The sequence below is a fragment of the Rosa rugosa genome, chromosome 4 (genome assembly GCF_958449725.1).
Source record: "Rosa rugosa chromosome 4, drRosRugo1.1, whole genome shotgun sequence".
NCBI classification, from domain to species: Eukaryota; Viridiplantae; Streptophyta; class Magnoliopsida; order Rosales; family Rosaceae; genus Rosa; species Rosa rugosa.
This window is the reverse complement of record NC_084823.1, coordinates 28,959,350-28,981,577: the sequence shown is the minus strand read 5'-3', so window position 1 is coordinate 28,981,577 and position 22,228 is coordinate 28,959,350. Positions and strand designations below refer to the sequence as shown.

The window sequence follows — 22,228 nt, the reverse complement described above, 5'->3', positions numbered from 1 at the left end:
GCAGTCAAGCTGACCATGAAGAAATGAGGCGGGCGATTGACGATGGCATTGTGAGGAGGATGGAGCTAGAGCGGTCGTTGGCGGTTAAGGAGACTCGGCGAATGGAAGTTGAGGAGGCTGTTGCCCCTTAGACAGAATCAAACTTGGACCTTACTGGGAAGTTGCAGCAGGCCGAGGTGGGGTTGAAGGCTTTGGAGGATGTCAGGGCAGAGTTCCACATCGTTGAAGGTCGCTTGCATGAGTTGGAAAGTCAGGTCCGAGATCGGGACGCAGAGTTGGAGCTCCGTGAGGCGACATTACAGAGTTTAGCCCCTTACCCTAATCACGTGATTAAGCTGGAGGGGCAGCTTGGTGCCTTGCAAAGGGAGGTTGATCGCTTGAGGGTTGTTGAATACCAAGCTGGCGAGAAGGATGTGGAGCTGGAGCGATTAAGGAAGGAAGCGGATGAAGAGCGTTCTAGAGCTAGTACCTTTACCAAGGAGTGCATTCATTTACGGGCCGCTGCCGAGACCTACTTTGACAAGCTTCAGAAGGCCAAGCGAGACGGTGCGGCACGTGCTGTCGATCATTATCTTTTGTCGTCTAACTTCAAGAAAAAAGTGAACAAGGCGTTCTCAGATAGGGCCTTGCATTCGATTTGTGATGGTATCGCCGAGGGATGGATTGATCAGGATAAGATGGTTTGCGATATGCAGGCGAAGAAGGCGGCCAGGTCGCAGGCCAGCGCCGCGAGTGGTGGCCGTGGAGGGGGTATTGTGATCCGGGAACCGCCAGCTGCCTCGGAGCATAGCGAGAGCAAAGTCTGGGATGGCGAGGCGGGGGATGCTTATATCGACGAGCTTGGTGAAGCGCGCGTGGTGGATACCAAGGAGACACCAAAAGGCGATAACGTTGGGGGGCGAGACAGGGTTGTGGAGCGGGCGCGCAGTACCGAGAGCGAGACGTAGTATATCTTTGCATTTTTTTTTTTTGTTAGTGATAGACTTGCTGATGTGTAAATGCTTTGAATTTTGTTGGGACATTGGTCAGTTGCTGTAGATACCTCTACTAGCAAGCTAGTTTGCTATCTCACCAAGCATAAGTAACACCCTCTTAGGGGGGCCCATAAGACATGGTGGGGCCAACCGCGACACGCATACCGTAGCCCGACATACGACCTACCCCGTGGTAGTCGGAAATGGCCAAGACCTCGCCGGGAAGCAACCTTTCCGGCCTTGCCAATATGCCTCCATAATATGTATTTCTAGACTAGAATGGGACTTCTTGTCCCACATTGAAGAACATGTAAAGGAAGGAGCCTCCCTCCCCTATAAAAGGAGACTCCTTCCCACTTACTCAACACACCATTACATCTCATGTAATCCTCTTGGGCCGCAAGGCCTAACACACATAGTTAAGCTTGCAAGTGGACGTAGTCTCCCACTAAGGCGGGAGACGAACCACTATACTTCTTGTGTCTTCTCTCTCTCACTCTCTCTCTATCTAAAGCTAACTAGAGCCTTCGGTTCTAACGTTAACATTGGCGCCGTCTGTGGGAAGCCAACACAAAGGCTTCGTCATTTTCCATGCTAACGGAAATCAAAGAAAATTCTTCTATTTCTTCTTAGAGCTACTCAAATCTTCTTTGATTATCAATCTCCTCGGATAATCATTGGCCCCAGTGCCCAGTGCAAGCCTTGCCTAACACAAGCATACAAAAAAAAATTACTCTGGACACCCTCCATAGCGTCAAGATCAACGCATTCCGCCAACATCTATCCGCCAACACCATTCACTGCATCATCAATCAATCACAGCAGCGGCCACTTAACGCATCAAGCGTTTGGTCAATCCTAGTAGCCTGGCGGCAAAGTTCAGCGACAAGCTTCAACGCAAAACTTGAGCGGCAAACACGCTAATGCCAGCAGTAATCGCCAGCGCCACGCAGCAGCTCGTCAGCGCCAATCCTCGGCCTCGCTACGTGAATCCCAACAGCGATGGCAATAGCTAGCTCCCAGCGCTTGCACGCCAGTGCCAACACGCCTTTCTTTCAGCACCGAGCACTAGCGCGCCAGCAGCAAGCCCAAGCGGCGAACGCTAGCATCAGGCCAAGCGCTGCAGACACCAGCTGCAAAACCCAAACACGACACCGCTAGGTACCACCGCCAAGCACAACATCGCTAACGAAGCCTTGACGGAGCAGAATATCAGATGCCCAACAACACGCCTTTCTTTCAGCACCAAGCACTAGCGCGCCAGCAGTAAGCCCAAGCGGCGAACGCTAGCATCAGGCCAAGCGCTGCAGACACCAGCGGAAAAACCCAAACACGACACCGCTAGGTACCACCGCCAAGCATAACATCGCTAACGAAGCCTTGACGGAGCAGAATATCAGATGCCCAACCTCCTCGGCTTATTACTCCGCCATGTCCTTCGATCAAATCCTCCTCTGAGCACCAAGCCTCCACCAAGAACAGCGCGTCCGTGGCATCAGTAGGCAGGCGAGGCTAGCGGTCTCCAGTCAACGACCCCGCTTAGCGAGGCTAGCGTGTCCAGAGGCCATCTTCCGCTGGGCGAGGCCAACGACCCAGCGACAGTGGCCATCTCCCGCTAGCGACGCCCAGCAGTACCAGCAGCGACATCTTCCGCTAACGAGGCTAGCATGTCCAGCGGCCATCTTCCGCTTGGCGAGGCCAACGACCCAGCGACAGTGGCCATCTCCCGCTAGCGACGCCCAACGGCAGCCCAGCTAGGCTAACCCAGCAGTAATCCAACACCCAGCGATAGCAACCCAGCAGCAGAGAAGTAACTATATCTTCCTTTCTTTACGCTCTTTCAATTTGAGCTAGTGCCATGTCAATGCCATGCTTTTATAACTATTAAGCATGCCTACAACATTTTGTAGATTTGGCAACACCTTCTAGGCCTTACATGCTAGATATGCCATATCGATCTTAATGATCCTTAAGCAAGCCTACAAAAATACAAAATGTTATTAGCAACTTTATTACAAGTACATGCTATACACATATGCCATGCTTCTATTTAGTTGCAACCCAATTAAATAAACATGTGACAATCAAACAAACTATGCCATGCTTATTTGTTGTTCATACAATTAAGCAAGATTTACATGTACACTATATGTGAACACATTGTCTAGCCTCCGGGCACCATACTTTGTCAAATCACCCTACGGAAAAAATAAACCTAAACGGGTCTAGACTCCACGAGTCTATGGTCCACTACCAACCGACAAGCGGTAAGGCAACGCCTCATAATGACAATGACCGCTACGCGGCATTGCAGTTAAGCTTTTCTCCTCCGGGAAAGAGTAAAGGGAACGGTTAACGCAGGCCACGGCAGCCATTGATCCGGCAGTTAACCCCCGACGCTTGGGTGTCAAAGATTAGGTTCGCTACCTAACAGCCCGAGCTTTCAAGCTCTCGCCTCAGGGGCAACCCTGAGCTCTAACGCTCATGCCTCCACAGCACCATCGAGCTTCCCGCTCACGGCATCCCCGAGCTTCCCGCTCAAGAGCTCTCACACTCACGTCTCCGCGGCACCAACGAGCTTCGCGCTCATGCCTTCACGGCACCCCCAAGCTTCCGGCTCACGAGCTCTAACGCTCACGCCTCTATGGCACCCCCGAGCTTCTCGCTCATGCCTTCTCGACAACCATCGAGCTTCCCGCTCATGCCTTCCCGGCACCCCCGAGCTTCCCGCTCATGCCTCCCCGGCTCCTCCGAGCTTCACGCTCACGCCTTCACGGCATCCCGAGTTTTCACGCTCATGCCTTCATGGCACCCTCGAGCTTCCCGCTCATGCCTTCCCGGCAACCCCTAGTTTTATGCTCATGCCTTCCCGGCATTCTCGAGCTTTACACTCATATCCCCTCGAAATAATACACATTAATGGAACATTGAATTCTTCTACCATTTGTCGTTTGCAACAAATCGAATTCTTTTCACGTTCCATTAATACGAGCAAAAACCAAACAAACACAAGCGTTCGCATATGCATCATTCACGAATTACAAACGCTTGCCTTCATGGCACTCATACAACTTACACCGAGCGTAACCTCGTCAACTCGACCACGTTCGTTCTCTTGCAAGCACCACGCGCATCATATGCAATCCGTATACTCATTCTTAGTATGCTCAAAAAACCATATGCATTCTCGAGCCTATACGTCATATACGATCATACTCGATGGCATTCTCATGTATACATCAATATGTATCATGCACCTCATACATTCATATATGCCAATGCATATCAATGCAACTCACATACGTTGCCCAATACAACAAGCATTCTACATATGCGCGCTTTTGTCTTTGTTGTGCAGGTTAACGAGTCCCTTCTTGCTTACGGAGTTCGGGGACTTGTAGGAGCTAGGCGCCTCTCAGACATCACTTATGCTTGATGACATCATGTTTATAACTCCCCAACCAAGAAGCTCCTCTTACTTGGGGACTTCGGGGACTTGTAGATACCTCTACTAGCAAGCTAGTATCTCACCAAACATAAGTAACACCCTCTTAGGGGGGCCCACAAGTCGTGGTGGGACCAACTGCGACACGCATACCATAGCCAGACATACGACCTACCCCGTGGTAGTCGGAAGTGGCCAAGATCTCGCCAGGAAGCAACCTTTCCGGCCTTGCCAATATGCCTCCATAATATGTATTTCTAGACTAGAATGGGACTTCTTGTCCCACATTGAAGAACATGTAAAGGAAGGAGCCTCCCTCCCCTATAAAAGGAGACTCCTTCCCACTTACTCAACACCCCATTACATCTCATGTAATCCTCTTGGGCTTCAAGGCCCAACACACATAGTTAAGCTTGCAAGCGTAGTCTCCCGCTAAGGTGAGAGACAAACCACTATACTTCTTGTGTCTTCTCTCTCTCACTCTCTCTCTATCTAAAGCTAACTAGAGCCTTCGGTTCTAACGTTAACAGTTGCCTTGTTTCTGGAATTTACTTTTCTTTTGGGAATATAAGAGGTCGTTTATTGGGAACAGGTACTTCCATGGGCGATAGTCCTCCATGCGTTGAATGTATTAACTGCCCTTTTCGATTTTCGACGTTGTCATTATTTCAGGTTATTAAAGCGGTGCAACCGTTGGGCATCTGGAGGCTGTTTCTGTGGTGATATCTCCCTATAAATAGGTGGGTTGAGTGTGGAGTGGAGCAAACTCACAACATGGCTTTTCCCTTGTTCTTTATTTTGCTTCTGCTTATGAAATCCTTCCTTCGATTTGTCAGTTTTCCTTTCCAAATTTCTAGGCTTTATAGCTTAATCTCATGCCTGGGTTATTGGCTTTATAGCCTAATCTTAGGCGAGCTCAGCCCCTCCGCCACTTGAGGGGATGAGTAATCGGTGCTCTTAGGGAACTGAATCTTCGTTCAAGTGAGAAACCCAAGGGCACATATTGTTGGCTATACGGCGAGGTTACAATGATGGAGATCAGGCGGCAATGGGGCAGAAAGTGACTTCGTCCCCTAGTCTTTCGCACTAGAATTTGACCAGCCCGTCGGCGCCGGTGGCAGTGATCTTCTTCCGGAGCTCCTTATATTCCAAATAATCAAGCTTGCCAAGGGGGTGACTTTTCACTTTAGGATAGACTTATGTATCGCGTCCTTGCAACGAGTAAATTTTGATGTATCGCTATTGGCCGCAAAGCCCTTTGTAGTAAATGAATTATGATTCAGAATCTTATTGTTGTCGTGTGTCTTTCGTTTATCATTTGTGATAGCATTTCTCGCTTATGGTGAGGATCGTTGTAACGATTGCGATTGTCGATTCGCGACGTGCGTGGTCGCGATCTAGCATTATGAATCGCTGTTTGTAGTGTCGCCGGTGATTGCGGTACGTAGGTGATAGTGTATTGTTGACATTGGGCATTTGGCGTTATGACTTTGGTTGGATCTTTCGCGATAGAATATCGTTAGCGTTGGGCATTTTTTGAATTTACGTGCCTTTTTTGCGATAGCACATCTTTACCGTTGGGCTTTTATCATTGGTTACATTTATTGTGTAAGCCCCCTTTAGGATCTTTGTGTTTTACTTAAGCAAAATCAGAAAATAGATGAACTGAAAACAGAAACAACACAGCAGATTTTAGAGTGGTTCAGCCAAAACTTTAGCCTACGTCCACTTCGTGATCTCTCTTGAGAGATTCACTAGCACTATGAAGAATTTAGGTGTTTACAAGAACTTATTGCAGATCCCTCAAACCCCTCTGACTAGTTCTTATCTCTCTATCACCTTGACTCTCAGTTTTCTGCACTTTCTGTCTTAATTTCAGAAAACTGACTGGAGCTCCTATTTATAGGGCATAGAGGCTGCTGATACGACATGGGATTAGGATTCCTAATCCTAATAGACTAAGCCTTTAATACAAATCCTAATAGAACTTGAAAGACTAACTTTCCTAGAACTTATAGAAAAGTTGCGCACAAACCTCTTTCCTTTCTAGACTTGGATTTGAATTCTGCATCCTAAATTTCAGATTGTATCAATGAGCCAAAAACACAACAACATTTGCTCGTTTCGTGATAGAGTATCGTTAACCTTGAGCATTTTATCGTTTAACTACATCTGATCTCTGGCAATAACGTATTGTTAACATTGGGCATTCTATCGTTGAACTTTTACATTTGATCTTTGGCGATAGCGCGTCGTTAACATTGGGCATTTTATCGTTTAACGTTACATTCGATCTTTAGCGATAGCCCGTCGTTAACATTGGGCATTTTATCGTTTAACGTTACATTTTGTCTTTGGCGATAGCACGTCGTTAACATTTTCATGGCGTGCGGCGATACGCCGTGTTGATTAATCGTGATAGGCAACACAAGGGTTTGCGAGGGATAGTTTTGACTATGTCAGCACAACCGGCCATGAGTGATATCATCTTAGAATTTCTTAAAGCGTGGGTAGTGAGTTGGGATTGCTATATAGCGTGCCCGTACCTTTAGCGTGTTGGTTTATTATTATGCCACCTCATTGATTGGTGGGGATAGGTGGCAAGGGTTTGCAGATGATTGTTGTGGCCGTGGCCGATTATGATGCGGATATATGTAATTACAAATTGTAACAATAGTAGAGGATTTTCATTCAATGCTGCGCTAAGGCAGGGACAAAATTCATTAGATAATTCAAAACCTGGGTGGGAGTACATAGTTGGTGCTGATGTGAAACTGGTGGCGTGTGGGCGGGGGCCTATGGCTGTCTTACTTTGGGTAGTATTGGAGGTGTTGAGCGTTCCATGGGTGTGGCAGTATATTGCCATCGCCTCCTCTTAGATAGAAGGTAGCCGGTCCGACGGCCTTGACGATTTCGCAAGGTCCTTCCCATGTAGCTTTCAGTCCCATTGGGGGTGGCATTGTTTCCTTCATTACCCAGTCGCCAATGGTGAGTGTACGAGGCATTACTCTGGCATTGTAGTATCGGGCGATACGCTGCTTGTTGTTGATGTTGCGAACAGTGAGTGTACGAGGCATTACTCTGGCATTGTAGTATCGGGCGATGCGCTGCTTGTTGTTGATGTTGCGAAGGTGCGCTCTCTCTCGGCATTCTTCCAGGAGGTCGGAGTTGAGATTCAAACCCTCCGAGTTGGAGAGTGCGTCAAAACATGCCACCATATCACTTTGGATTTCCTGTTCAACAGGGATAACCGCTTCAGTACCGAATGACATACAGAAATGGGACTAGCCATTGGCCTCAGTTGGTGTTGTCCTGATGGCCCAAAGGACTTCAAGTAGCTTCTCTGCCCACAGGCCCTTGGCATTATCGAGTCGCTTCTTTAGATTTTGTTTAATAATCTTGTTGATTGCCTCTACTTGGCCATTTGTCTGGGGGTGGGCAGGTGAAGCGTATTGGATCTTGGTGTCATACTGCACACGAACTCCCTCAGTGTATCGTTATCGAACTGCGCACCGTTATTGGTGATGATCGTTTCAGGGATTCAGAACTGGCAGAAGATGTTTTTCCATAGAAAATTGATGACCTTGGCGACCGTGATGGTGGCGAGGGCCTCAGCTTCTACCCATTTTGTGTTATAATCCATGGCAACGATGGCGCATTTTAATTGTCCTGGAGCCATGGGGAACTTGCCGATGAAGTCCAATTCCCACTGGCAGTATGCCCAAGGGGCGATGATGACAGAGAGCTGCACCGACGGTGCGATAGGAGAGTTGGCAAATCGGTGGCACTTAAGGCAGGCGCCGGCGATACGCTTTGCATCTTCTTCGATTGTGGGCCAGTAATACCCTGTACGGAGTGCTTTGAATGCCAAGTTTCTGGCCCCTGCATGGTTACCACAGATTCCGCTGTGCAGCGAGAGGAGTACCCGCTGTCCTTCCTCGAGAGAGATGTATTTTAGGAGAGGGAATGACCTACCTTTCCTGTACAACTTACCCTCTCGGATTGTGTATAGTGTCGCTCTTCTGCGAAGTCTGGTGGCGATAGCCCTATCTGACTATCTGTTGGCTCGATGCCCTTTGAGAGGTAATCAATGAATGGATTCATCCATGAAGGTGGTTTTTGGCTCTATGTCGTGAACATTTTCGAGAAGGGTCTATCAATGCTCGGCTTCTCCAGGACTTCCCTCTTGAGGTCTCCGATATCTGTGCTGGATGGCGTTGTTGCTAGTCTGGTGACAGCATCTGCTTTGGTGTTTTATGCCCGTGGGATCAGGGCGATTGTGTGGGAGGTGAGGCACTGCTTGAGTAGAGCTTTTATGAGGGATTGGTAATGAGATAAATAGGGTTCCTGGCCTGGAAATCGCCATCGACCTGATTCACCACGAGTTGCGAGCCGCTGAAGATTTTCAGGTTTTTTACCCCAAGTTCCTTTGCCAATTGGATACCGGCTAACAGTGCTTCGTACTCGGCTATGTTGTTTGAGGCTTTGAACTTGAACTATAGTGCGTACTCGTATGTGTGTCCCTCTAGGTCAGTCAGTACAACTCCTACTCCGCTGAGTTTTCTATTGGAGGACCCATCGACATGGAGTGTCCACATCGAGGTGGTCCTGGGTTCCGATTCCCTTTCGCTTGGGGGTCCGCTCTCTTCCAGGGGTATGAACTCTGCAATGAAGTCTGCGGCATCCTACCCCTTAATGGCTGTGCGTGGTGTGTAGTGGATGTCAAGCTCGCCTAGCTCAATGGACCACTTTACTAACCTACCCGAGGACTTCAGTTTCTGGATGACTTGTTTCAAGGGTTGGTTCGTCAGTACGTGAATAGTGTGCCTGGAAGTATTGCCTTAATCGCCTGGCGGCAGTAAGGAGCGCTAGGGCAAATTTTTCGATATCAAAGTACCTGGACTCGACATCGTTGAATCCTTTGCCGGTGTAATATATCGGTAACTCGTCAGTGCTCTCTCGCCTGACGAGGGCGGGGTTGACCGCTGTGGCCGATACGGCGAGATATACATACAGGGTTTCCCCAAGGATGGGTTTTGAGAGAGTAGGCACGGATGCCAAGTAGTCTCGGATCCCCTTGAAAGCTTTGTCATGCTCTAGTCCCCAGTTGATGTTTTCTGTGTGCTGGGTTTTGAGGAGCTTGAAGAATGGTGCGCATTTGTCAGTTAAGCGAGATATGAACCGGGCGAGAGCTATGACCTTACTCGTGAGCGATTTGACTTCATTTCTCGTTTATGGCGGTGCCATATCGAGAATGGCCTAGACCTTGTCCGGGTATGCCTCAATTCCTCTTTCGCTAACCACAAAACTCAGAAATTTTCCTCCGAGGACGCCAAATACGCACTTGTCTAGGTTGAGTCTCATGCCATACTGGAGTAAGATGTCGAAAACAATGTCTAGATTTTTGATGTGATCCTTAATAAAAGAGGAGAATTGAGCATAGGATCTCTAATTATGCAAGGGCCAAGGCCTTCTCTAATAGTACTACTAGCTACTTCAAGTGGACATTTGGATTCTCAGGCCTTGCGCAGCAAGTACCTTGCCTAGATTCTTCCACCATATTCAATAGTATCAAACATATATTCTGTAATCCACTTGCATGCTGCATCTTCATAGGCAACTAGTGCAAGCTTGGTCTGTTTTTAACTAATGTTGTAGCCTAGCAATGATGATACCAGGGTTGATTGTTTCACTTTCTTAATTCAAGATTTGGACTCTAGCTTTATGAATCTATGTTCCAATCAATCTGAGCATTCTTCTGGTTTAGTATCTCGACTTGCATACAAATTAGTGATTCACACTATCTTAGATTTCCAAATGCTTAGGCTTATTGTAATTTACCCATTTGCTGTTTCCTACAGGTTTTGAGTATAAGATTTTGGTATTGTATGTATGCAATAGCAGCCATTTGCTTGCAACGAAACATGTTTAGAGTTTGCTGTAGTAGCCATTTGGTTTGGTTTCTGTTGTAGTTGCCTGCTGTTTTTTTTTTTTCGCGGTTTTACTGCTTTTTTGGTTTCTTTCTTTAAAAGTGGAAATTTGTTGTGCAGAGCATGGATCCCTTGGTTTCCCTGCAAGAAGAATCAAGTGTTCTCAAGGAAAGAGTCCAAGAGCTATTGTTGAAGATTGGCATCATTAGCAGCATTGCTCAACCCAGTGGTGAAGCTAAAGAAAGAAGGATTCCGGCCAATGGAGAAGGAATCCAACTGGGTGGAGAGTCAAAGGGCAATGCTCATTGGTGTGGCTACCCCGATCGCATTGATGGCGACCAGATTTATGGTTAGCCCACCTAGTAGGGTTTGGCAAAATCCAAGTAACGACCCAGCATTTTGCACTCCTTTAAGCCCCTGCATCTTTGGGACAGCCATCTCAAGTTATGTGCAGCAAGTACTTTTTCAGGAGTTCATCAAGAACAACTGTATATGCTTCGCTTTCTCCATGAGCGTCATTCTCCTCTTGCTCTGTGGATTTCTGTTCTACAAGAGAGCGATCGTTTGGATATATACAATGCTCATGTGCCTCACATTATTTTTCTGGAGCATCACCTTCTACAAGGCCATCAGATTGGTAGATTGGAGCTCAGCTGTAGCTCGTACCAGCGTAAGTGGCATTCGTTTTGAATTCAGGTTTGATCCATTGAAGCTACTGCAAATTTTGAGGGGCAAAAGACTGATGTTTGTTGGAGACTCGGTACAGAGAGGCCAGTTTGAATCCATGGTCTGTATGGTACAATCTATACTTCCTCTAGGAAAGAAATCCTTCCAAAGGCTAGGGTTCCACCTAGGAAGATATTCACAATCAAGGTAAAGATTCTGCAACAAATAGTTTAACACTTGCTAGCTCGGTAACATTTTCGTTATTGGTTTTTGCCTTTTTGGCAAAACCAACAAGTTAGTTTTCATTTTATTTTTTTTCCTTTTGACAGGAGTTCGATGCCTCCATTGAGTACTACTGGGCTCCTTTTATTGTGGAGTCAATTTCGGATCATGCAACGAAGCATACTGTACTAAAACGGTTGGTGAAGCTCGACTCCATAGCTAAGCATGGCAAGCACTGGGAAGGAGTAGATATTTTGGTGTTTGAGAGCTATGTATGGTGGATGCACAAGCCTACAATCAATGCTACGTGAGTAACATGCGCGCTGTACTTTGCTTGGCCATTTTTTGTGAACCTTAAGCTGAGAATGAGATTCCAAATCTAAAATAATGCGCTTAAGTTTGTTTATTTCTGTTGTTTCCCACAGATATGGATCTCCAAACGATGTCCAAGAATATAATGTCACTACTGCGTATAAATTGGCATTACTGACTTGGGCAGAATGGTTAGAATCAAGAATAAACCCAGAAAGGCAAAAGGTCTTCTTCATAAGTATGTCTCCAACACATCTATGGTGAGTTTCATTGAAACATTTTCGAAAGAATAAAGTTGAACAAAACCGAAACATAATGATTTCTTCTGTAGGAGCTGGGAATGGAGGCCTGACAGTGATGAAAACTGCTACAATGAGTCCCATCCAATTCAAGGTTCATATTGGGGTACTGGTTCGAACACCAAAATCATGGATATTATAGATTACACGTTACAGGATTTGAAAGTTAAGGTTACATTTTTGAATATCACACAATTGTCTGAGTACAGAAAAGATGCACACACATCAGTTTATGGGGAACGCAAGGGCAAGCTCCTGACAAAGGAACAAAAATCTGATCCAAAAAACTTCGCAGATTGCATTCACTGGTGCTTACCTGAAGTTCCAGATACATGGAACGAAATTTTGTACGCACATTTGTTAAAGAGTCATCAAAATTTTTTGTAACTTGAAGTTAGCAGTTGAGTCTTTGCTAAACTACATTGATGCAAGAAAGAAGAAGAACAAGGAGTGAGACATCCAATATCACCTGTATTAACTCATATGTTCCTCTTTATCACATATCTTGGAACCAATACTAACCCATCTAACACTATTTAGTCGGCTTGATCACTCTTTTCACTGATTTTCTAAACTTGCGCTGTTCTTCCCCTTGTATATCTCTTTATCATGTGTTCTACTTTGATAGTCCTTGATTCTGTTGAATCGGTTTCCAATGGTGAACACCAGCCACCCTATTTAACTCATTTCTCTCCCTTGAAAACAGAACACCACCACCACTCATTACCATCTCTCAACCTCCCCCAAATCTTTGAGGAAATGATGAAATTTGAGTGAGGAATGAGGATGAACAAATGATAGAAGAGTGAGGGATGAAGAGGTGGTGGTGTGTTCAAAGATGAGAGTGAGGAAGAGGTTTGGTTGTGATGGAAGAAAATGGATGTGGTGAGATAAATGGGTGGCTGCGCAGAGAAGAGGTGAAAGAGAAAGATGGGTAATGAAAAAACTCAATTACCCCTCATGATTTGCCACGTGGCTTGAGACTTAACGCCGTTATAGACGGTGTACGAGTCGGACTTCAAACTAGAGGTACCAAAGTGATAGTTTTGCATAGTCGGGTACTGAAGTTAAGAGTGAGCCTTAATTCGGGTACTGTTTGTATATTTTTCTCTAATGTTTATCCCATACTTCGGTTGATTTGACTAAAAACAACAAAAACAGAAAAACAAAAACAAAAAACAACAACAATAATCTCTCTGGTTAAGATGAGAACAGTTGGATTATTCCACACAATATGATGAAGACAGTACAAAGAATTTCTCGTCCGCAATCTACTGTCATAATCCACAAAACAAATCACTATATATATGGAGCTCACATACAAGGGTTTAAAGACTAAATTACATTAACTACCAACAACAATATTGAGCCATCAACAGTATCTGCACACCATCATCTGAGACGAATCTAATGACTAGCACTCATCGTCTATAATGATTTTCTAGGTTTATCCACTACAGCATCTACGTCCTTGTACTTGCAAACCCTATCTTTACAATGGAGCTTCAGAAACGCCACCAACAATTCCTTGATATAGAGAGGACAAATTAGTCAGACGTGTCTCGGAGATGGAAAGAATTTAGCACCAAACACCAATAAACAACCTGTCAAGGTTGCAAAGTCGACATATTTTCACCGAACTCAGATGTTCTGGTAGAAAGGGTACCCCTAAGGGTTTGTAGGCAAGTAAGGTTGAAGGAGAGGTCACTAACACACAAATTAAAGTTTGGCATCATCACTACATTATTGCTCATCCTTCATTAGAACTATGGGCGCCAGAGAAACCACCTAGACCATTTCATTGAAAAAGACATGTCACAGTGACTATTGTGTGCTAGACGAATATAATCTAAACTGATTGATGATGAGATACACTTGCAGAACAGTTTTTGGGGGAGAAGGACCGGTGATGTATATATCCTGCAGAAGAAAATACCTAGTACCAATTTAACCAAAGGAGTACCTAGAGGCAGCCTACACCATAGCTAGTTATAGAATCATCAACTTGTCAGGTATCCTGTTTCTGACCTGTTTTCTTGTTCAGCTAACCCTAAAACCATACACGACAATATTATTAGTTAAAAGAAAAGGAAAATAAGGTAAAAATTCGGGACTTGATAAAATCAGGAAAAGAAAACCGAATAACGCTCTATCAGTCTGTCAAGCACTAACTATCAACTTGTCAGGTATCCTGTTTCTGACCTGTTTTCTTGTTCAGCTAACCCTAAAACCATACACGACAATATTATTAGTTAAAAGAGAAGGAAAATAAGGTAAAAACTCGGGACTTGATAAAATCAGGAAAAGAAAACCGAATATCGCTCTATCAGTCTGTCAAGCACTAACTTCCAGGTCCCCTGGATACCTACACAATGATGTAACATTATAAAAAGCAGACAATTCTGGCCAGCAAGACGTGATATAGAACTGGTAATTGCGGGTCTGATAAAGAAGCAATGCAAATGCTAACCTATCGCCATATCACCAGTGTGCTGAGTATCCAATATAGATTTAGCATCAAATATTCTATTATCATGGATGCCGTTATGATGTGTAGACTGTAGAACAAGCACCCAGCCTAAGAACCTATACTGCATATGATGCTATCGCGTAGATAGCAACATCCTGTAGTATTAGATGGGAAAAGAAAAATAGCAACAGGAAAAAAACAAATAATAAGAACACAGGGTCGAGCTAACTGTGTGATATGCGTACTGCAATAGCAGTGGAAGTCATCAAAACTAGAATCTCCACGACATGAGCTTTACACTAACAGCTGTAAAGACAACAAAGGAAACCATATTATAATCAGATTCACTGGATGACCTTTTTAAACTAAGAAACAAAGAATTTCTTTATTAAAAAAAAAAAAAAAAAAAAAGCATATTGATTGCTGAGAAATCACTATGAAAGGTTTCGACTTCTCACATCTAAATGGCAATGCATATAACTCATATGGTTTACATTGCTTTTTTAAATGGTATGCTATAAAAGGTAAACACACGCACAGTCAGCACCTTAAGCAACAAGCATCTCAGGAAAAATGCCATAACTAGTTCTGAACATACATAACAACCAGAATTACAACAGAATGGTGTGGAAACTGAATAAGTGGAAACCATAACACTTTTACTTTCCATATAAAAAAGTAAAGTAGATTGTGTTTTGTGTGTTCCCTAGGCCACTATCTGTACACCAAACTTCCAAAGAATCCAGAATGGCCAATTTAACTATATTTTGAGAAGCAAGATTTGAATTAATAATCTATCAGGTCCAGACCTTAAGCAAAAAGACTCATGCTTCGACTTTAATCTTTTAAACAAGTTTAAACAAGGTCACAACAAGTTTCACAAAAGGAACTCTTTCTCACAAGGAAAAATATATAAAAAATACAAAGAGATACTGAGGGAATGAAAACAATATAAAGCTACTTGTCTGCAGCACAGTCTAAGTAACTGAGAGGTCAAGAAACCCTCTCAACAAGTGAAACTATTACATTTAAAGGAACTCTTTTATGATTAAAAATGATGAAAAACGCAAAGAGATACTACAAATGAACATAATTATAAAGCTACTTGTCTGCAAAGTCAAGTAATTAGTAATAAAGTAATCATTAACCAATGAGAATGAAAAGCATAAAGACCGATGCTAGCAGGTTAAGTTAACACAAATACAGCAAACCTACTAATCCTTTAACCAATTATTACCGTATGCTTAGGATGCCACCACCTTACGTTCATGGACGGACAGGTTCATACTCATTTCTAAGTGAGATTTGGTGCCCACATGATTATGAAACTCATGATTTCTATCATGTAGCAGGTAATGGCACACTCAAAGACTGTTTTGTAATCAGCAAGATTTAAAGTGAAACCTATCCATTCACCAACTGGTCCAAGTCCTAATCTAAAGACTACTTCATCTATGAAACCTTCAAAATATGAGCAATTGAATTGAAACTAATACATATGTGACAAATTAATCCTCATAACCTCTAATTGATCCACAACAAGGCTGAGAATATAAGGATTATCAATTTTAGACATACTTGATTCGACTTGTTCTAAAATATATAACAAAGCAGAATAAGCATAGAGAGAATACAAAGAGTAGAATAGTGGATAAAGTACAGCATCACAAAGAAAATAAAAAATTAAAAGACATGTTGAGCAAGTCTAGTACTCGGGTGTCCATTCACCAATAACAATTGAAAGCCTAAACACCCTAATCAATACTACTCTCTAGGCGAGCAAAGAAAGCAGGTCATCTCACACTAGTCTACTCTCTAGGCAAGCAAAGAAAGCAGGTCATCTCACACTAGTACATTAAGTTTAAAATGACACAGATACAGAAAGATTACCAAATCCCAACGAAATCCAATGCCACAATCACAGATTCCCCTCCCTTTCTCGATTCCACTGCTCAATCCTAGCTCGGCGTTCTTCGCTCCCTTCCCTCACTGCCGCCACGGGGCTCCTGCTCCTGGTTCTGCTCCGCCTGGGACTGCTATGTCTTCTCCTCCCACTGTCTCTGTCCCTGTCATACCTATCCTTGCTTCTCCTCCCATTCCCTCTATAATCTCTGTCCCGGTAGTCCCGTTTATCATAATCCCTATCCCTATCCCTCCGGTGCCGCGGGCTCAAACTCCGGCTCCGGCTCCGGCTAGCCCTATACCCGCGGTACCTCCCATACAGCTTCCTCCTCAATTCCCTCCCAATCAGCTTGACGTGCATAAAATTACAGTAGCCGCCTCGATTGCAGTTGTTCTCCTCGAACTGGCGACACGTGGCTTCCCGGAAATCAGTCACCGGCGAGAAGTCGGCGATAATAGGGCGGCCGTTATAGAACCTCCCTTGCAAGGCCTGGAGGGCGGCGGCGGCCTGGTCCTCCTCCTTGAACTGGACGTAGACGTTGCCGATCATGTGATCGGCGAGATTGTCGCAGACGTTGAGGCTCTCGATCTCGCCGAACTTGTCGAGCTCCTCGAAGATGTCCTCGTAGAAGTCCTCGAAATGGTCCTGGATCTTGCGGGGGTCGATGGGCTGGCCCTGGGGGTCGACGCCGGGGGTGATCATGTCGGGGCGCTGGTACATGTTGGAGAGGAGCAGAGTCGGGCTGATCGTCGGCCGGTTGTGGAGACGGGAGCACCGGTCGCCGTGACGGCACGCGCCGATCTTGAAATAGAACGGGCAGTTCACCCGGTCCTTCTCGGTTCCGAATATCGAAGCCAAGTGCTCCGCCATCGCTACTCTTCTCTCTCTCTCTCACTCTAACTCAATTCAATTGGAATTGCAACTTCCAATTGCTTCTGGTGAAGGTAGCAAGTACCAGATCAACGGCACTTCATATCATATCGTATCATGTGCGTACACGTGCCCACTTCGTAGACCAGATCAACGGCACTTCAATCTTTCGGGAATGTCCTTGGAATCTTTCGGGTTTTGATCATACGACGTAGTTTTTGGATATTTTTGATATCCAATGAACAAGAAAGAATGTGACTACTTTTAACTTTTTCCAATTGTCTTATCAAGGTGGGGATTGGTTGTGGATAAAAAGCAAATTTTCACATCAAAACCCGATAACTGTTGTCATCAAGATGGTTACGCATGGGGAGAACATTGCTACTATATGATGATATTACTAGAACTGAGTCGCATGAGTTACATTACGTCATTACCTAACAATTGTGTTTCGGGGTAACATATCATCTGTTGTGGAGTTAAATAGATGATCAAAGTGACCACTTAAGGATCCGATAGATAAAGTTGCAGGAGTGGATAGAGAAAGTGACTAGGAGGTTAGGTAAACTCGGAGAAAAAATAAAATCATGATTAAAGGTGAAGAAGTTGTAAGAGACCGACTAAAGAGGATGATGATTGGTGAGAGAGCTTGTATATCGCCAAGAAGGAAGAATAAAACTCACCAGAAGGATGAATTGAAACCCACGTTTCAGGCACTCCTTGAGGGTAAGACACAAATAGAGGAGTGCATCCGGGACAACATGCAGATCCAGACAGACATCTATCATTACCTTCATTTCTTTTGTCACACCCCAAGACAAAATAACCCTTAGTCCATGTAATAGTAATAAAAGAACCCTTATCTCTATACCAAATAGTTTACTCTAATAGTGACTCTTCATACTCAGAACTTGACTTCAAGCACAATCGAAACGCATGTCAGAAAAATTCAGTTGCATTAACCACACCAGCAATATAATTCAGTTGGCATCATTTTCTTATCCAATGGGTGTTTGCCAAGAATTTCTCAACCTTGAGAAATTCATGTGAAACTAAACAAATCCAACATGGAACATTAAAAAATTGATAAACCTGGATCAGACTTTAGAGATATAAAGTTGATCCACAGCAACAAGCATAGAACTTCTGCAATTATCATCATCTGGGAAGACTATTTTGAGGGAAATTGCGTAATGGTTGCTGTCTCAACAACTCTGTTTCCCTGCACAAGAAATTAAGAAATACATTAGGGAAGGCTGAAACAAACATATAAACCAATTTGAAGCATAAGTTCCCATCGAACCAAGCTTACTTCTTGAGCTCTTGCTCTTCACCCTGTCTAGGCTGCAAGGTTGAAGATTTGGCACCCTCAGCATTCATTCTATGTGTCCTGGATAAAATTTAACAAGTCAAATAAAATATGATTGATTAGAATTTGCAACAGAACCACATCCCTTACAACTACGACAAAAGTCAAGATTGGGAATTAAAATGCAGTATCAGAAGAAGTGCACCAAGACGGGGAAAATGTCATATTACTCACTCTTCACATTCTTCATCGACAAAAATCTCAATGCAGGCACTAGTAGCAGCTGCTCCTCCGATTCTAGGCACAGGTCTTTGACGAACCTGAAATAATTAAACCCAGTTAGGACTTGGGAGTTGGTAAAGTTGCTGCAAGAATATGAAACTAGAAAAGTTTGCATCCAATATATATTGAAGCAGGAGAGGATAGGAAACCTTGTATGATGTCCACTTGGAAGGGTTCGCACTATTTTCTTTATTTCTCTCTGCTCTAGGTCCAAGGGTGTGCCAAGAATTCACGTCTCTCTTTGACACTTCTGATTGGTCAAGGGAATCTGAATCTTCTTTATAAATGCTAAGTGGAACACGACCCCTGAAAAGCCAATAACATAAGGTCTCATGAGCCAGTGTGTTAATAGATCATAAAACAGTAATACGCTCACAGGAAACACACAGGATATCCACATTGAAACACACAGGAAACACACAAGATTGTGAAAAAAAAAATACAGAAGAACAAGAACAAGAACAAGAGAGAGATGAAATTCTGGCTCACGGAAAGAATACAGGCATGAATAAGGAAGAATTATAATACAAAAACAGAAACAAGCAAAATGAAGTTTTTAAATAAAATTACAAATGCTGGAGGGGCTAAAGTCGCCATGAGAGTATTGAACACATAATTGAACTACGTCATTATTTTGGATAGACCTATATGCAAGAACATGAATCCTGTGATGTAATGGCATCACAATATGTTGAAAATCACTTTCACTGCATATTGCATATTTCAGAAACCAAACAAAATGATTTTTAGCATAACAATCATTTTCTTTTTCTTTTTCTGAGAAGGACATAACAATCATTTTCAACTTTCAAGAAAAAGAAAAAAGATAGAATCACTAACAATGCCCTTCAGCACCTTCTTTTCAACTCAACACAATATCCAAATTGGTGTGATTGAACTGTAATTGGACATATAACTTATTTGGTTTTCGGTGATAGGTTTATAAGTTTCTAAGGTTCATTAATCATAACCGTTCAGGAGAAGTAAGTTTACTTGGAATAACCAAACTAATCTAAAGAAGATAAAGTACATAAAATTCCATATGCTCACCTATCTAGCTTCACGTTCTTCTTCAACAAACCAGAGCTCTCACTTGTCTGCAGACCTGCAACATCTCTAAGATTTGAGTAATGCAGGACAAAAGTATCATATCTTTTCTGAAGGAATATAATAATCCAGAAAGTAGCAATGGAACTTACGATTCTCTCCCTTGGCAAGGACAGTTCCAAAGCTTCGGGTGGGTAAGCGTTTCTCAGCTGAATCCTCCTGACAGTTCAAAAAGATTGAACTGTAAATGGCTTGTAGACAGCCAGTACTAAAATAAAATCCACACAAAGAGTATAAGAGTTGCATACCTCTGGAGCTTTTGGTGGTCTTCTCATTGAGCGTGCAAGAAATTTCCTAAATGCATCATTCAATTTTTCTGTGGGCTGAGCATTCCTATGAACAAAATAATAAAGGCTTAATGCATGTCTACAATGAGTAAGACACGGAAAAATGCAATATTACAGTTTAAAGTGAACATATGGAGACCTTGATATCCCAAGATTTAATATTTCATTGGCAGCTTTCACTTTGTTCTTGGATTCCATGAGCAAAGCATAAGATATGTAATACTGAGAATGTGTCTTTCCAATTTCATTTGCATCTAGAAAACTGAATATGACTTCAGCATCCGCACAATTTTCAGCCTGCAGAACCAATTTCATTCACAAAATTACATTAGACAATTGAGAATATGAAACTGACACCTAGTAGGCCAGAACCGAGAACCAAATCATGGTAGATTTACAAATGGAAAGGAAAAGAACCCACATATTCCAACCAGACTTTGAGATAACGGAGATCATCCTTGTAGCGGTCTGAATGCCAAAATGTACGCACACATTGCTCATATATCACAACCAGTCCCGAGAAATCCCCACCAGGGGGAAATGCTTCCTGAACCCACTTGATACACCTTTCAGAGAGAGAAAGAGAGTTGGAGGAAAACAGAAAGGCTCCATTTAGATGAAATTATTTCAAAAAAAAAAAAAGAATTTTCTTTTGTTCTGAAAAAACTATGAAAGACTACATATTGTTTGATATAGCTAGATGCTGTACATTTAAAACGGTTTGCAAACCATACACAAAGAGTCATTTACTTCAGAGCTAGGTATAAATGAGCAGCAATAGTTCAGTCAAGCAACTCAAGCTACATTTTAGTAAAAGAATACCGAGATTTGAAGTCAATCCCTTCAAATGGAATACAGAGATTTCTATAAATGCAAAATCACGACTAATAAGTAATAACAAAAGTACCAGATCCTTTGGTTGCAATAGTTAAAATTGAGAAATTAAACAATGTAATTTGAAACAAATCGCTAGATTTCAAATCAAGCCTTCTCTAGGGAAAAGATGAAATGAATACATCGAAAAAACGAGAGTACTCACTCGAGCCACGGCTGCAGAGGGTCATCTCCTTCATACTCGTCAATTGCTTGAATCAACCGCCTAACCATTGAAAAGAAAAACAAATCAAAAATCAAAACAAAATGGGCATACACACTAGTAGATAAAACAAGCGAAAGAAGATGAAGTTTCGAGAAGAAGACCTTCGTTGTTCAAAGAGGGACTTCTTGAGTTGGTTGTCAGTTTGAGCTTTGAGAGCGTCGTTTAAGATTTCAACTTTGCGGCCTCTCTTCAATGGCCGCACGTTCTCCTTGAACAGCTCCCACTCGTTCCCTGACTCCCTATTCGACGCCAGGAACTCTGACTCTGGATCCAACATCTCTATTTTCTCTATTTCAATTCCACTTTCCGCCATATCTAAATCAAGAAAATTTTCAGAATTCAAAACGAACAAATTTGTAGCAAAATCTAAAAAAACCCAGAAAAATTAGAGGATACCCAAAACCAAAAAAAAAAAAAAAAACTGCAAGATTACAGCATTACTGTCATGTTTTGTGTTCAGAAATTTCATAAATTACGGAAAAGGGGGAACCTTCGTTGAATCTGAAGCTTACCTGCAGAGACCGGTAACAGAGGAATATAACGGAGATTGAAGAGTGAAAGATCGGAAAGATTCTCCGGTGGGGAAGAGAGTGATATGAGTTGAAGATAGAAATCTAGGAAGGGGGGGGATGAGATGAGAAATTGAGAATTTGAGAGAGGTGATGGTGGAGACTGATTAAGAAGGTTTGTTTGTTTGTTTTGTTTTTTCCTTTTTAGGTTATTGGAAGTTTAAAAATGAAACGGCTAGTTCTCCCGCTCCTTCCACGTCGCCCGCCGGGACCCAAGATTGTTCCCATCAAGTGCCTCACAAAGAATTTTAAATTATAGTTAAGCGATGAGCAGTGTTTGAGAGCTTACGATAAAACTTGAAAATTTAATAGAGGCTTTTCACATCTAATTTCCATTTTGTTTGGAGTTTTTGTTAAATATTAACCGAAAACTGAATTGCAAGCATTCGTTTTGTTCAATTTAGTTTCGAGCAATTATATATTTTCAGTTCAATGTGGTTTGGCCACGGATTCAAATTTTATTGTTGCACGTGCGATCGTCACG

General features: G+C 43.2%; 3 protein-coding genes across 3 annotated transcripts; 1 reads left to right on the top strand and 2 right to left on the bottom strand.

Moving 5' to 3' along the window:
* The first annotated feature begins 8,509 nt into the window (after positions 1-8,509).
* LOC133744610 (xylan O-acetyltransferase 3-like) lies at positions 8,510-12,702 on the top strand. The gene is made up of 8 exons (XM_062172692.1): positions 8,510-8,707; positions 10,281-10,352; positions 10,470-10,698; positions 10,784-11,045; positions 11,168-11,222; positions 11,345-11,544; positions 11,663-11,809; positions 11,881-12,702. Exons 1-8 carry the CDS (start codon positions 8,510-8,512, stop codon positions 12,233-12,235), a joined length of 1,518 nt encoding a protein of 505 aa, XP_062028676.1. The 3' UTR covers positions 12,236-12,702.
* Positions 12,703-14,358: 1,656 nt separating this feature from the next.
* LOC133742524 (splicing factor U2af small subunit B) lies at positions 14,359-17,178 on the bottom strand. Its single transcript, XM_062170214.1, has 2 exons — positions 16,209-17,178; positions 14,359-14,624 (listed from the first exon to the last, which is right to left on the bottom strand). The coding sequence occupies exon 1, from the start codon at positions 17,089-17,091 to the stop codon at positions 16,237-16,239; it is 855 nt and encodes a 284-aa protein (XP_062026198.1). The 5' UTR covers positions 17,092-17,178; the 3' UTR covers positions 14,359-14,624; positions 16,209-16,236.
* Positions 17,179-18,024: 846 nt separating this feature from the next.
* Positions 18,025-21,951, bottom strand: LOC133742522 (mitotic spindle checkpoint protein BUBR1). Its single transcript, XM_062170213.1, has 12 exons — positions 21,688-21,951; positions 21,277-21,490; positions 21,116-21,175; positions 20,498-20,642; positions 20,216-20,373; positions 20,038-20,122; positions 19,882-19,948; positions 19,733-19,787; positions 18,832-18,988; positions 18,635-18,720; positions 18,404-18,481; positions 18,025-18,313 (listed from the first exon to the last, which is right to left on the bottom strand). Exons 2-12 carry the CDS (start codon positions 21,486-21,488, stop codon positions 18,250-18,252), a joined length of 1,167 nt encoding a protein of 388 aa, XP_062026197.1. The 5' UTR covers positions 21,489-21,490; positions 21,688-21,951; the 3' UTR covers positions 18,025-18,249.
* Positions 21,952-22,228: the final 277 nt, after the last annotated feature.